The following is a 14,832-nucleotide window of genomic DNA, read 5'->3' as shown; positions in this document are numbered from 1 at the left end:
GAAATAGAAGTTATTTTTTCAGACTTTTCATTTGAGTAAAATACCTGCATGAGTATTGAGAATGGCTCTTGAGACAATAGCATACTTTGCATTACTTAACTTGTTTTTATGTATGATTTGTTAATGAATAAAAATCATTATAGAGAACTTAATATGACAAATTATTTGTTTAAATATGCTCTGCTAAAATAGATTCAATTTTAAAAGTAAATTTCCAGAATGCCAGTTAAGTACAGCTCTGTTCAGATTCTTACAGGAGAACACAAATGCTTTGAATCCAAGAGAGTAAAGAAGGAAATACATACATAGGTATACCTTTTTTCAAGATTGTGAATCTGTGTGTGTGTGAGTGCATGCACACGTATACGTGTTTTAGAGTTGAAGGAGATGGCTAGGTGATCATAGGGCAAAATGACTGTACAGAACTCATACCTCAGTGTCCTTTCATTCTAAAATCCTGCAGGGATATGAACCAGGTGATCAATTTCATAGAAAGCAATTGGGAGCAGATACTATATTATTAGTTTTCTGTGATTAATTTTATTTAAGCTCATAACAATTACTACTGGTGATTCATAAGGACATAGACATAGCTTTATTACATATAATAACTCTTTTATTGAGATTATTACTATTATTGTTGTTAAACCAGAACTGTGATAATGTATTTCTTTCTTCTTCGTAGGGTTATTCCCATTGTGTTGATGTTTATATAAAGCAGTGCCAGGAGGTAACATAATAGTATACTTTATTGGATTTTATTTTATTTTATGCTTTATTTTATTTTATTTTATTTTATTTTATTTTATTTTATTTTATGTATTTTTAAAACCATTTAGAAATTATATATTCACTATGTAAAATGCCTCTATTTAGGGTGCTTACTTGAGAAATGATATATTTGAAGATGCAGCAATACTTTGTCAACGGGTGAACAAACAAGTTGGAGATATCTTTAGTAATCCAGAAACAGTACTGGCTAAACTTATTCAAAATGTATTTGAAATCAAACTACAGGTAATTTTAAACAATGATTAAATAGTTCTTAAGGCAATCTGTGATTTTCTTTTTCCTCTGTGTTTTAAAAGTTTTTTAAAAATTTAGTTTATTCATGTAATGCCCTTTGGGATAGTAATCTATTTATTCAGTGAAGGGGAAAGGAATGACAGTGTCATGCTTTTTTAAAAAATATTGTTCGTCAAGAAAAAAAAGGTGCTAATCATAATCACTAAGCATCATCAGAGCACATTTGAAATTTATTCCAGGAGCAATAGTAGTTATAACAGGTTGTCAAGGGGTAGCCTCACATTTTAATTTTTATTGGGTCCTTACTCTGACCAATAGATGGCATTTGTGAAATTGAGTAAGAATTACAAGTGCAATCTGTAGAATTTTTTATAATATGTACTAACACGAAAAGAAAAAACACAGTAATTTTAATTTACAACCTTGATTCCCATAGCACTATACATTAAAGCAACATTTTCTAAACTATGTTTACTACCAGATTAAGCAACATTAAAGAAGTATTTGATTTTAAAACACAATTCATGACTTTTAGTAGCCTTTAAAAGTACTAATATGTATTGTGATTCTCTGGAAACAAGAGTGTAAAGTACAGCATATCCTAATTTTAGAGTAATGCCTGTTAATGTCTCAAGGGACCCTAGGGTTACCCAGGCCACAGTTTGGGGAATGCTGCTTTAAGGAATTGACTTTATCAGTAGAGCCTCAGGTTTTGTTTTTAAAATGTACTTTATGAGGCAAGGTAAGGCCAGTTTCAAAAGAAAAGTTATTTTGAAATTCTTAATACTTAGTCCCAAGAGTGCTATAAATGAACATGTAAATATGAGAAGCATTAAAAATTAAAAACCTATTTTTTATATTGATATATTTTCTATGCATTGCCTTTTCTATTATATTTTAATCAGAATAATTCAAGAATGTGGAATAATTTTAGAGAAAAATATATAATTTACTTGACAGAATGTTGACTTTTTTTCAGAGTTTTGTGAAAGACCAGTTAGAAGAATGTAGGAAGTCTGATGCAGAGCAGTATCTCAAAAATCTCTATGATTTATATACAAGGTATGCTTTTAATTACTAGAAAATAGGAAAATAGTAACATCTCAGATTTTCTTTCCTTTTTTTTAATAGAAATGAAGTATTCAGGTATTTTGAGTAATAGTTTGTCAGATAGCAGTATACATTTTAGCATTAAATGCTTGGTTATATAGACTACTATTGTATAGAGAGCAGTATTCTCAGCATGTTAACTTAAGGAATTGGATATTATGCTGTATAGTCATGTACTTTAATGTAAATTTTTTCATGCTGTTTAAGACTCAAGAATTTTGTTTCTGATTTTAATTGTAAGCTAGTTCACTATTCTTTAAATTTTTTCTCTAAGACGTGGTATAATTACATTTATTTGGCAGTTAAAACTGTAGAAATTGAGAAAGTCACAAATTCTTAACAAATGACAGCTTCAGCCTTAAGCCTGATAGGAAAATTTGCCATGGGCTTTGTAAATAAAAGTGTAACATTTGGAAATATTGTATCAGAAGCTTAGCTTCTCATGGAGTTTTTTTTCCAGTCCTGTTGCTGTTCATCAGTGTCATCATTTTGAAAGGAGGGTTTTCAAAAGTAACTGTAATCAGGAAGTTCATCCCAACAACATTTATTGTGAGCCTGTCTTTAATAATGTGAAACAGAAAATTAGAGGGAAGTCCACATGGACATTTGTGTTAAATTGGGATAAAGACAAAAGAAAATAAACAGAAAGTAGATCTCTCAGTATTCTGATGTGAGTACCATATCATGAATGGCATTAGAACTCTGCCACTGTTGCCATTTCTAGACTGGTCGGTTGCCTTGGTTTCCTCTCCTAAGATCCCTAGGAGATTATCCCTAGTCAGTTTTCTAAACCATAGTGTTGTTTGCAATATCCATTCTACTTTATATATTACCCTATGCAGCTGCTCTCTGTATCCTAAGTGTCTTCCAAGGTTTAAGAAATGGTGGTTTAACATAAGTTATTAAAATCACATTGTAAAAATATATATTCCTTAGTATTGTCACTATACCTAAAATATACATTAATCTTTTTTTCCCCCCTTTCCATGAAAAGAACCACAAATCTTTCCAGCAAGTTGATGGAATTTAACTTAGGTACTGATAAACAGACTTTCTTGTCTAAGCTTATCAAATCCATTTTCACTTCCTATTTGGAGAACTATATTGAGGTGGAGACTGGATATTTAAAAAGCAGAAGTGCTATGATCCTGCAGCGCTATTATGACTCAAAAAACCATCAAAAGAGATCCATTGGCACAGGAGGGTAAGTGTTTTTATTAAATGTTGTAGTTAAAACTAAAGATTTTAAAAACTTTATTATATTTGGACAAAGTTGTCAAATATGACAGTGAATTTTCTGTGAAGAACTCATTTAACCCAGCTTATTTACACCATTGATCAAATCCTGTCTCTTGAACCACATGTTGAAATAACCTAATATAATGTAATTAAAATGTAAAGCAGAATACCAGCACTGTAAAGAGTTCTATAGTCTCCTTTTTTCCCCCCCAGACTGAGTAAATTATTCCAGGTTGTTAACTAGGAAGCACATCATTTTTTGTTGTTGCAGATATGGGAAAAAATAGCACGTGGGCATAAAGTTATTTAATTAATACCTTAAAACCTGTGATTATTCACATACTAGAAGAAAATGATTTGCTGTAGGGTTGGTGGCACCTGTTATCCAGATCTCAACTGTCTGGGTTTGATTCTAAAATGAAGCAGAATAGAGTACAGAGTACACTCAAATCAGTTTCTTGTTTCCAAGTTTGTCATATACTAAAGAATGGTCAGGGAGAGGTTGTAATTAGGAATAAGAAGTGACATCTGAAAGTCAGCAGCAAGTAAAGGAAGAGAAAAACTAAAGAACAATTATGAAAATTTAAAAAAAAATTAAGTTTTGGGTGCCTGGCTGGCTCAGTCAGTGGTGTATGCAACTCTTGATCTCAGGATTGTAAGTTTGAGCCCCATGTTGGGTGTAGAGATTATGTTTAAAAAAAAAAAATATATATATATATATAATTTGTTTAAGATTTTATTTGTTTATTTAGGAGAGAGAGAGCATGAGCAGCAGGGAGAGGATCAGAGGGAGAGGGAGAACAGGCTCCAGGGAGCCTGATGCGGGGCTTGATCCCAGGACTCTGAGAGCATGACCTGAGCCGAAGGCAGATGCTTAACCGACTGAGCCACCCAGGTGCCCCCAAAATAAAATCTTTTAAAAAAATGTTCATAGTGGTCTAGAGCTAGATATTCTAGGAGCAAAAGAAATCCAACCTTCTAAAGATACCACCAAATAATGTTCAAAATAACCCTCAGTCATTAAGAAAAGCTAAACTGTGTTTCATATATCTTATTTAATAATGATAAAGAAATGTGCAATATGCTCAAATGGTTAAATATATTTAAAAAGCACTGAATTTTTGAGGTAAGTAGGATGATTTAGTTATATTAACTTATTTGGAATAGTCCAGTTCATAAGGAAACCAAACAAGAAATTTTTGGCTATTGAGTCACAATTAAAGAGCTGAAAGAGACTTTAAAGGTCATAATTCCATATATACTCATTTTTCTGATGAAAATCTTCTGTTTAGAGATTAAGGCTTATTTCACTTTACAGAGCTAATTATTGAAATTAGAACTTTTAGGTCTGGCAGTTAGTCCATTTATCTCTGTTGATTTATACTAAGTTGAAGAGTACTTGAAATTGAAATCTGTGTATAGTAAAGTGTTCTCTTTTCATTTGTTGTTATGATGCATTAGTATTCAGGATTTGAAAGAGAGAATTAGACAACGTACCAATTTACCACTGGGGCCAAGTATCGATACTCATGGGGAAACTTTCCTATCTCAAGAAGTGGTGGTTAATCTTTTACAAGAAACCAAACAAGCCTTTGAAAGATGTCATAGGGTAAGAGTAATTATAAATTTATTTTATTTATATGGTTGTGTTTTTTAATCTTTGCCTTGTTTATAATAAGATCTAAATCTGCTCTCTGGTTAGGAACAACTACTTTTTTGTAATAAAAAATGATGGAGGTTTTGTTTTGGAGAACAGAATTATTTTTAAATTATTTAGAAGTATATTTTAATATAATTTTGAAAGTTGAATATACCACATTTTTCTTCTGTAAGGTATATTAAATCAAGATATGAAAGGGAGATTTAGAGCCATCTCATAAAGAAACAGACCATTAGGGAAAAAAGAATATTTTAAGAACCTAGATACCAAAGGAAAAGTTGAGTCCATTAAACTTTAGAATTTCTGTCCAACAAACACACTTTAACAAAGGAAACAGATAAGTCATAGCCTGCAAGAAGGTATTTATAACCAATGTTACTAGCAGAAGATTATGTAAAACAAGTAATAGTGGCAAATAATTGTATAGCATATACAATGTTCCAAAGCACTTTAGATATACACCAGCTCATTTAATCATTGTAACAACCTTGTGAGGTTTTTATTCCATTTTACAGATGAAGAAACTGAGATAACATACTTCTTAAGCAGTGGAACTGAGAGTTGAGGCAGTCTTAATTTTTTATTTGTATTGATATATATAGTCTATATATTTTATATTGATGGACAGTAAATCAATATAAATAATACATATAAATATAAATCAATAGAAAACAAAGACTAAAAATGCACATAGTGGGTTCTCAGTAAATGAAGTAACTATCATTGACGCCATTATATGTGATAGCCAAGAGCTATCTCTGGAGTCAGCTAGAGGTGGACTCAAAACCTGGCTTGACCACTGCCTCTGGCCAGTTACCTAATGTCTCTAAAGCTCAGATTCTTTACCTACAAAAAGGAGATAATATATGCAAGTTATTTTGGAATAAGTTAGGAAGGGTTATTTTGATAAACATATGTAAACAAATACAGAAAATGTAAATTACCAGTAAGATAGTCAATCTCACTAATAGGAAAATGAAACTTAAAATGGGAAAATACTATCTCATTCTCATTCAGTCTACAAAAATTAAGTCTGGTGATACTAAGTGTGTGTTAAGGATGTGGAGCAATAGAAATTTTCATACACTACCAATGGAAATAAAAATTGGTATAGTTACTTTGGATAGTAACTTGAGATTTCCTTAGAGAAACTCATAGGTCTACATGCCATGTCTAACATCATAGCAGTGTTTATCATGGTGAAAAATTAGAAGCAAATTAAGTGTGCCTCAAAAAGAGAATTGATAAACTGACATTGTTCATACACTAGAAAACCATGTAACAATTTAAATGACTAAACTAGAGTTACATGTATCCACAATAAATCTCAAAAATACAGTGTTGAGTGAAAAAGAACAAGATGGGGAAAAGATATATTCAGTATAACACCACTATACAAAGTTTCAAAAAGTAAAAGGATACCTTATATTGTTTAGGGATGTGCCCAAGCATAAGCATGATAGATTCAGGGTAGTGTTTGCCATGAGGGAGGAGTACCTAATGGACTTTATCCATATGTAGAACTCCCCTTCCTCCCTCCCCCGCAAAAAGATAAAAAATCTGAAGTACATTTGGAAAAATGTTAAGGTTTGACACATCTGGGTGGGTGATGGGTATATTTGGTAAATTACTATCTCTACTTTTCTGAATGCTGGTAATATGTTAAAGTATTTCTAAAGATCATTGAACCTGAAGCTGTCAGCATTATGTTGTTTGAATCATAGTAACTAGCTCTATATCATGACCTTTTGTCTAGAAAGTTACAAGATGGAAATTCAGTTTTGTTTAGCACAATCTGATCCAAGAAACATGTGTTTACTTTGTACCAGCTGCTATGCTAGACATTGAAGATATAAAAATAAGACCTATATATTACTTTTGAATAGTGTGGAGAAAGGAGGTAGACCTAAATAATCAATGCAAAATAGGTATACCCTGCTGGGACCAAGACAATGCAACCAGCTCTGCCTGGTTAAAGAATTGAGGAAAAGTATTTATTTGAAAAGGTTTCAAAAAGAAGGGGTCTTTTTAGGCCTGAGTCTTAAAGCTACATAGGATATCTTCAAGAAGGTGATTCTTGCCGGGAATAGTACATGTAAAAAGTAATATACAAAGATCAGCTGTACGGCATAAAATGCTTGAAATAGAAATGTACATGGCAGGGGGCGCCTGGGTGGCACAGTCGTTAAGCGTCTGCCTTTGGCTCAGGGCATGATCCTGGTGCTCTGGGATCGAGCCCTACATCAGGCTCCTCCGCTGGGAGCCTGCTTCTTCCTCTCCCACTCCCCCTGCTTGTGTTCCCTCTCTCGCTGGCTGTCTCTATCTCTGTCAAATAAATAAATAAAATCTTAAAAAAAAAAAAAAAAAAGAAATGTACATGGGAGAGTAGTGAGAAAGGAAGTTGAAAAGGTAAACAGAAACTCTGTACACCATGCTTAGAAATTCAGACTTGACCTTGTAGATGATGATGTAAGCTTTAAAGGATTATTTAAAAAGGGCAGTGTAATGAGATTAGTGCTTTTTTCCCTTTCTTTTTAAAAAAAGGACTTTGAGATACCTTTGACATTCAGTAAACTGCATATATTTAAACTGCACAATTTGATAACTTTGATGTTATGTCTACATTTCTGAAGCTATAACCTCAGTCAAGATAATGAACAGATCCATCACCCCAAAAAGTTTCCTTTTGTCCTTTTACAGTCCCCCTTTCCTCTTCCCTTCACTTCTATCCTCAGAGAACCACTGAACAGCTTTATGTCACTGTAAATTTGTTTTCAAAAAGAAGGTGACATTTAAGGACTGAGACTTGAAAGCTAAATAGGATGTCTTTAAGAGGTTCATTAATTTTCTAGAATTTTTTATAAATAGTATATAGTGTGTTATAATGTGTACATGTGTTTCTGTCTTCTTTCATTCAGCATGATTATTTAGAAATTCATCCACATTGTTTTATTACTTAGTATGCTCCTTTATATTGCTGAGTAGTATTTCCTTGCATGAATATACCACAGTATATCTACTTACCTATTGATATTTAGATTGATTTCAGTATTTGACTATTATGAAGTTGCTGTGAACATTGATATATATGTCTTTATGCAGACATATGCTTTCATTTCTCTTGAGTATATACTTAGAAGCAATATGGCTGAGTCATATGGTATTTCTTTTAAAGTAACTGCCAAACTGTTTTCCAAGGTTGTTGTTTCATTTGTCATTCCCACCAGTAATGTGTTAAAGTTCCATTTGTTCTCCGTGATCTCCAACATTTGGTATGATCCGTCTTTTTAATTTTAGACAGCCTAACGGTGTGTACCGATATCTTATTATGGTTTTAGTTTGCATTTTCCTAATGACTAATTATGTTGAGTATCTTTTCATGTGTATATTTGCTATTTGTATATATTCTTTGATGTATTTCGTGCTTTTTGAAAATTGAGTTGTTTTCTTATCCTTTGAGAGTTCTGTATTCTAGTTACAATTCATTTATCGGATACGTGATTTGCAAAGTTTTCTTTCAGTCTGTGACTTGCCTTTTCAATCTCTTAACAGTATTTGCAAAGACTAGAAGTTCTTAATTTTGGTGAAACCCAATTTATACTTTTCCATTATGATGGTGTTTTATATATAAGAAAACTTTGCCTAACCCATGGTCACAAAGATTTCCTATTATGTTTCCTTTCAGTAGTTTCACAGTTTAAGGTTTTACGTTTAAGTCTATAGTCATTTTTGAGTTAACTTATACATGTCCTATGATGTTGGATCAAAGTTCAGTTTTTTACATTTAGGTATCCAGTTGTTTAAGTGTTATTTGTTGGAAAGACTATCCTTTCTCCACTAAATTACTTTGGAACCTTTGTCAAAAACTGCTTGACAATTTATATGTGGATCTGTTTCTGGACTCTATTCTGTCCCATTGACCTATTTGTCTTTGTGCCAATATTACACTGTCTTGATCACTGTAATTATTGTCTTGAATCAGGTAGAGTAAGTCCTCTAATATTTTCATATAGATGATTTTGCATTCTCATATGTCTTATAATCAGTTTGTCAGTCCCTGGGGAAAAAATGTTTGGGTTTTGATTGCATTGAATCTGTAGTTCTGTTTGTGGAAAAGTGACATCTTAATAATACTGAGTTTTCACTCTATGAATAAAGTTTATCTGTCCATTGATTTTTTGTTTAATTTCCCGTACCAGAGTTTTGTAATTTTTAGCACACATGGTTTATCCCTGAGTATTTAATATTTTTTGTGTTATTTTAATATAAGTGGTATTTTTTAATTTATACTTTTGATACTTTGTTGTTAGTGTATTGATTTTTATATGTTGACTTTATACCTGCAACCTAACCAAACTTACTTATTAGTTCTAATGGCTTTTTTTTTTTTTAGATTCCATAGGATTTTTATTTTATTTTTTTTATTTTTTATTTTTTTTAAAGATTTTATTTATTTATTCGACAGAGATAGAGACAGCCAGCGAGAGAGGGAACACAAGCAGGGGGAGTGGGAGAGGAAGAAGCAGGCTCATAGCGGAGGAGCCTGATGTGGGGCTCGATCCCATAACGCCAGGATCACGCCCTGAGCCAAAGGCAGATGCTTAACCGCTGTGCCACCCAGGCGCCTGCCATAGGATTTTTAAATAGACTGTCATGTTGTCTGCCAATAAGTCAGTTTTACTTATTCCTTTCTAGTATAGAAACCTGTTATTTTGTTCTCTTGCATTGTTGCATTGCTCAGAACCTCCAGTAAAATGATGAGTGGAAGTGGTGAGAGCAAATACCATGTATTATTCTTTATCTTAAGAATAAAGCATTGAGTCTTTCACCGTTAAGTATGATATTCATTGTAGGTTTTTCACAGATGCTCTTTATCAGATTGAGGAAATTATTTTTAGTTTTCTGGGTTTTTATAAGATTAGGTGTTGGATTTTGTCAAGTGCTTTCTTTTTATTCTGTTAATGTGCTGAGTAACATTGATTTCCAAATGTTAACCTTGCTTTCGTTTCCTTTGATAAAACCCCGCTTGGTCATCAAGTATTATCCTATGTATTTTTTGTTGGATTAGGTTTGCTGTACTTTTGTTTAGAATTTTTGTGCTTGTGTTCATGAGGGATATTGACTTATACATATATTTTTTTCACACAGTGTCTAGTTTTGGTTATCAGGGTAATGTTGGCCTTGTAGAATGAGTTGGAAACTATTTCTTCTCTTCAATTTTCTGGAAGAGATTGTGTAAAATTGATATTACTTCTTAGTTAAATGTTTGGTAGAATTTACTAGTAAAGTCATTTGGGCCTGCACTTTGTGAGGGTTTTTAACTACAAATCCAACTTCTATAATAGATTCAGAACTATTTAAGTTACCTATTTCTTTTTAATTGAGCTTTGGTAGTTAGTGTCTTCAATGATTTGTATATTTCACATAAATGTTTGAATTTATTGGGATTACATTGTTCATATTTCCTTATTATCCTTTTAATATCTGTAGCATCTATAGTGATGTCACCTTTTTATTCTTGATATCAGTAACTTGTATCTTTTTTTTCCCGATCAGTCTGGCTAGAGGTTTATCAATTTTATTGATTTTTCCAAAGAATCAGCTTTTGGTATCATTGATTTTTCTCTGTTCTTTTGTGTTTCATCAGTTTCCACTCTATTTCTTTTCTGCTGCTTACTTGGGTTTCATTTGCCCTTCTTTGTTTAGTTTTGTAAGGTGGAAACTGGGGTCATTGATTTGAGACCGTTCTTCTCTTATATAAACATTTAGTCTTATAAATTTCCCTCTAAGGTAAGCTTTAGCTGCATACCACAAATTTTGATATGTTGTATTTATTTTAATTCAGTTCAAAATACTTTTAAATTTCCCTTTTGATTTCTTTTGGCCCAAGAGTGATTTAGAAGTGTTTTAGTTGTCAGATATTGAGGTGTTTTTTTGTTCTTTCTGTTATTAATTCAAATTTGATCCTGTTGTGGTTAGAGGACATGATTTGTATGATGTGAATCCATTTTAAATTTGTTGAGACTTGTTTTCTAGCCCAGGATATGATCCATCTTTGTAAATGTTTTGTGTATACTTGAAAAAAGAATGTATATCCTGATGTTGTTAAATGGAGTATTCTGTACATGTCAGGTCCAGTTGATTGACATGGTTGTTTACATCTTCCATCTGCCTATCAGTTTTCTGTCTACCTCTTCTATCAATTATGCGTGGATATATGAATGTAAACAGGAGGGGGGGAAGTTTATTCTTTTTTGCTTGTTAAGGGCATCTATTGAGCATCAGTGAGCAAAGAAGGGAGGTGAAAGTTGTGGTAGAGTGACTAGTGAAGAGTGAAGAGTAAACTTTGAAGTGGTATTAAGAAGATCAGGAAGGGAATTGAGTAATAGCAAATCAGTATTTATAATAGGGTTCTTAAAGGGGGTTATGCACTTCAGCTCCCAGCTCTTTATATTAGATAACAAACATTACTCTGAGAAAGGTAAATGAATAGAGACTACAAAGAGGCAACAGTCAGTTGATAAATAATACAAGAAGCAGTTATAAGATGTTGAGAGGTAGTTTTCTAACTTTTTAGAGAGAGATTTCATTTTCTCACCATAATTACTCATACTTCCTCTGAGTAGTTAGTCATCAGCAATATCAATAGCAAAATGAACATTTATTATTGTAAGTTTACTATGTGCCAAACATTGTGCTAAAAATACTTTATGTGCATTTTTTATATTTTATTCTCAACTCAGGACTAGGATGTAAGGACTATTAATATTATTCCCACCAGGGCACATATTGCATGGTGCACTGGGTGTTATATGCAAGTAATGAATCATGGAACTTTACATCAGAAACTAGGGATGTACTGTATGGTGACTAACATGATATAATGAAAAAATATTATTAAAAATATATATATATTATTCCCACCTTACAGATGAAGAAATTGAGGCCTGGTGGGGTCAAATAATATCTTAAGGGTTTACTCAAAGAGGAAGTGATGAAGCTGGGATTTGAGCCTGACACATTTTGTAGTGCATTTGTTATCGATTTCCCCATTCCCGCCCCCTAATAGAATAAAGAATCCTTTCTATTCTGAATTTTGCTGGAATAACTTTTGTTAAAGTTGGTGGCTCTGAAACTTCTTTGACTACAACCTACAAGAAATGGATTTTACATAATAGTCCAGTGGATATTTGTTACATGAATGTGTATGTGTATGATGTTTTTGTGTGTATGTGTATTTCATAAAACCGTATTTGGTTTTAATATGTACATTATACTTTATTTCCTATTGATTCTCTCTTCTCTTCCCTCTTTCTTTCTTGTCATAATCCACGAATGGATTGCAATCCAGGTGAGAAAAACATTGATCTAGTCTAAGCCAGGAGAATTGTAGACAAATATGGAGCATTGTAACTGTATGTCTATGTATGTGAGAGAGGCATTGGGGGTGGAGAGGAAGAGGCATAATTATTTTGATATCTGAATACTGGCTACATCTTATACAAAGTTGATTGCTTAAAAAAAAAAGCCCTTTTTTTAAAGATAGACTTGAGGAATGATTATCTGGTTTTTGTTTTTTAAAGCTCTCTGATCCTTCTGATTTACCAAGGAATGCCTTTAGAATTTTTACCATTCTTGTGGAATTTTTATGCATTGAGCATATTGATTATGCTTTGGAAACAGGACTTGCTGGTAAGTATATTTATTTGTGCTAATACTTTGTGTTAAATTCCTTTGATCATGCTTGATTAATTATATGCATAATGTTTTGTATATCTTCAACTCTATATGTCGAAATCAGTTCAATGCAATAAATAATGCTTTTTGAGCATCTGTAATGCAAGAGTTTGATAGGTGCAGAAAGTTACACAAAGACTCAGTTTTCTCATATTGCTTACATGAAGCAGGGCAGGGTAAGCTACATAAGACACTACAGTGGATGGCTGAATGTGGTACAATGCTGTAAGTTATAAAATGTCAAAGGAGGAAAACAGCAATTTTGGTTGAAGCAATTGAGTAATGTAAAGTTTAGAAAGGAAAATATTCCAAAATAAGCCTGGAAAAGAATAGATTCATATTAAAATTTTTCTTTTGCTTTTGGTCTTTCAGGTTTACTGGTATTAATAGGATAATAATGATTTCTTCCCTAAATTCCAGCCGCATTAATGTAGTTTTGTCCTTGAACTTTCCACCTGTTCATTGTGCATCTCAGATTTAACATATCCCTACTGAAACTGTTTATCTTCCATTTAAACCTGTTCACTCCCATTCTTCGCCATGTCCTTAGAAGGCATTACTATTTACTGGTTGCTCAGGCCCCAAACATAGGAATTGCTGTAGTTCTTTTCATCAAACCTGATAGCCAGTCTATTAGCAAATCCTATCAGTATACTTCCAAACATAACTCAAATTCATCTACTTTTCTCAAGCTCTACTAACGCCCCCTAATATAAACACCGTCGTCTTTATCCATACCTAACTGATCTTTCTGTGTACATTCTCAGCTCTCCACATTACTGACTCACAGAACAGTCAGTTTGATTATCGTTTCCTTATTTAAGACCCTTAGGAACTTCCTGTTACTTTTAGGGGGAAAACAAAGCATGGCTTTTGATCTGTCCTCCCTTTTATGTATTCATCCATTTCTCATATTGTACTTCCTCTCACTACCTTAGCCATCAGCCACTCTGGCCTTCATTTGTTTTTTTTCTCACTCAGGCTTTCCCCCTACCCCCCAATCCCTTTTCCTTTAGCTCTTCTCATGCCTGACTTTTTAAACTCTGATCTCAACTAAGATGTCACCTTCTTAAATAGGCTTTTGTGGATTACCCTAGCTAAGATAGCCCTCTACTCCCAGCCTAGTTACTCATTATTTCATCACTGAATTAATTTTTTATAGCATTTATCACAATGAAATCTTCATCTGTTAATGTCTGCCTCCACTTACCAGAATTCATTCATCAACAAATACCCAAGTGCCTACTCCTGCACTTATGGAGCTTTCATTCTTAGGGATAAGATAGAAAAATGACTAGAAAGTGCAATGAAGAAAAATAAAATTGAGTAAGAGATAGAAGTGTTGGGAGGTGGGATGGGGAATTCAGGAGCAGAGGACTTTTTTTAGAGAGGTTGTTTAGAGAATGCCTCTCTGAGGAGGTATATGAACCAGAGAGCTGAATGGAGTGAAAGAGTAAAAAGAAAGAGCAAAAAGAAAGAGTATCTGGCTTGTTCATCATGATTATCTAGTACTTAGAAAGCACATAGCAGATGCTCAAAAATGTTTATTGACTGTATATCACATTTTTTAAAGTTTTTTTAACACTGAAGCAAAATGACCCATAATTCAGTAAACTTCTGGGTTATTCTTACCCATTTTTTAATTCACTCTCATGATTATAGATAAGCATTTGTATCCTTTTTTTTTTAACTTAATTACAGTAGACTCTTTTTTTAAGTTTATTTATTTATTTTCTGAAGTAATCTCTACACCCAGTGTGGGGCTCAAACTCATGATCCCAACCAAGGTCAAGAGTCACATGCTCTTCCAACTGAGCCAGCCAGGCACCCCAATTACAGCCGACTCTTCAATCAAGTATTTAACATTTGCCATTTGTAAGTGACTTAATGTGGCAGTTTGTATTGGGATAATAATACCTCAAAGATATTAAGAAGATTAAAGAAGATAATGAAAAAAAGTAACAAGAATTTGAATCTATATGGTATGAAGGATTTGTTATTTAGTTTGTTTGGAAATCTGGCATCTTCATTTTAGTAGCTGTATTCATAATTTGGAAGGG

The 14,832-nt window shown here is 32.9% G+C and overlaps 1 protein-coding gene across 1 annotated transcript in view; it reads left to right on the top strand.

Moving 5' to 3' along the window:
- EXOC5 (exocyst complex component 5) overlaps window positions 1–14,832 on the top strand; it is a 63,212-nt gene that overhangs the window by 35,110 nt on the left and 13,270 nt on the right. Inside the window, exons 8-13 of the mRNA XM_040641877.1 lie at window positions 686–730; window positions 877–1,017; window positions 2,006–2,088; window positions 3,131–3,340; window positions 4,837–4,984; window positions 12,619–12,727. Coding sequence (XP_040497811.1) covers window positions 686–730; window positions 877–1,017; window positions 2,006–2,088; window positions 3,131–3,340; window positions 4,837–4,984; window positions 12,619–12,727 — 736 coding nt within the window. The remainder of the gene's footprint in view (window positions 1–685; window positions 731–876; window positions 1,018–2,005; window positions 2,089–3,130; window positions 3,341–4,836; window positions 4,985–12,618; window positions 12,728–14,832) is intronic.

The sequence above is a fragment of the Ursus maritimus genome, unplaced genomic scaffold (genome assembly GCF_017311325.1).
Source record: "Ursus maritimus isolate PB19 unplaced genomic scaffold, ASM1731132v1 scaffold_25, whole genome shotgun sequence".
NCBI classification, from domain to species: Eukaryota; Metazoa; Chordata; class Mammalia; order Carnivora; family Ursidae; genus Ursus; species Ursus maritimus.
Note: the sequence above shows the minus strand (reverse complement) of the source record. Positions and strands in the feature narration are given on the sequence as shown.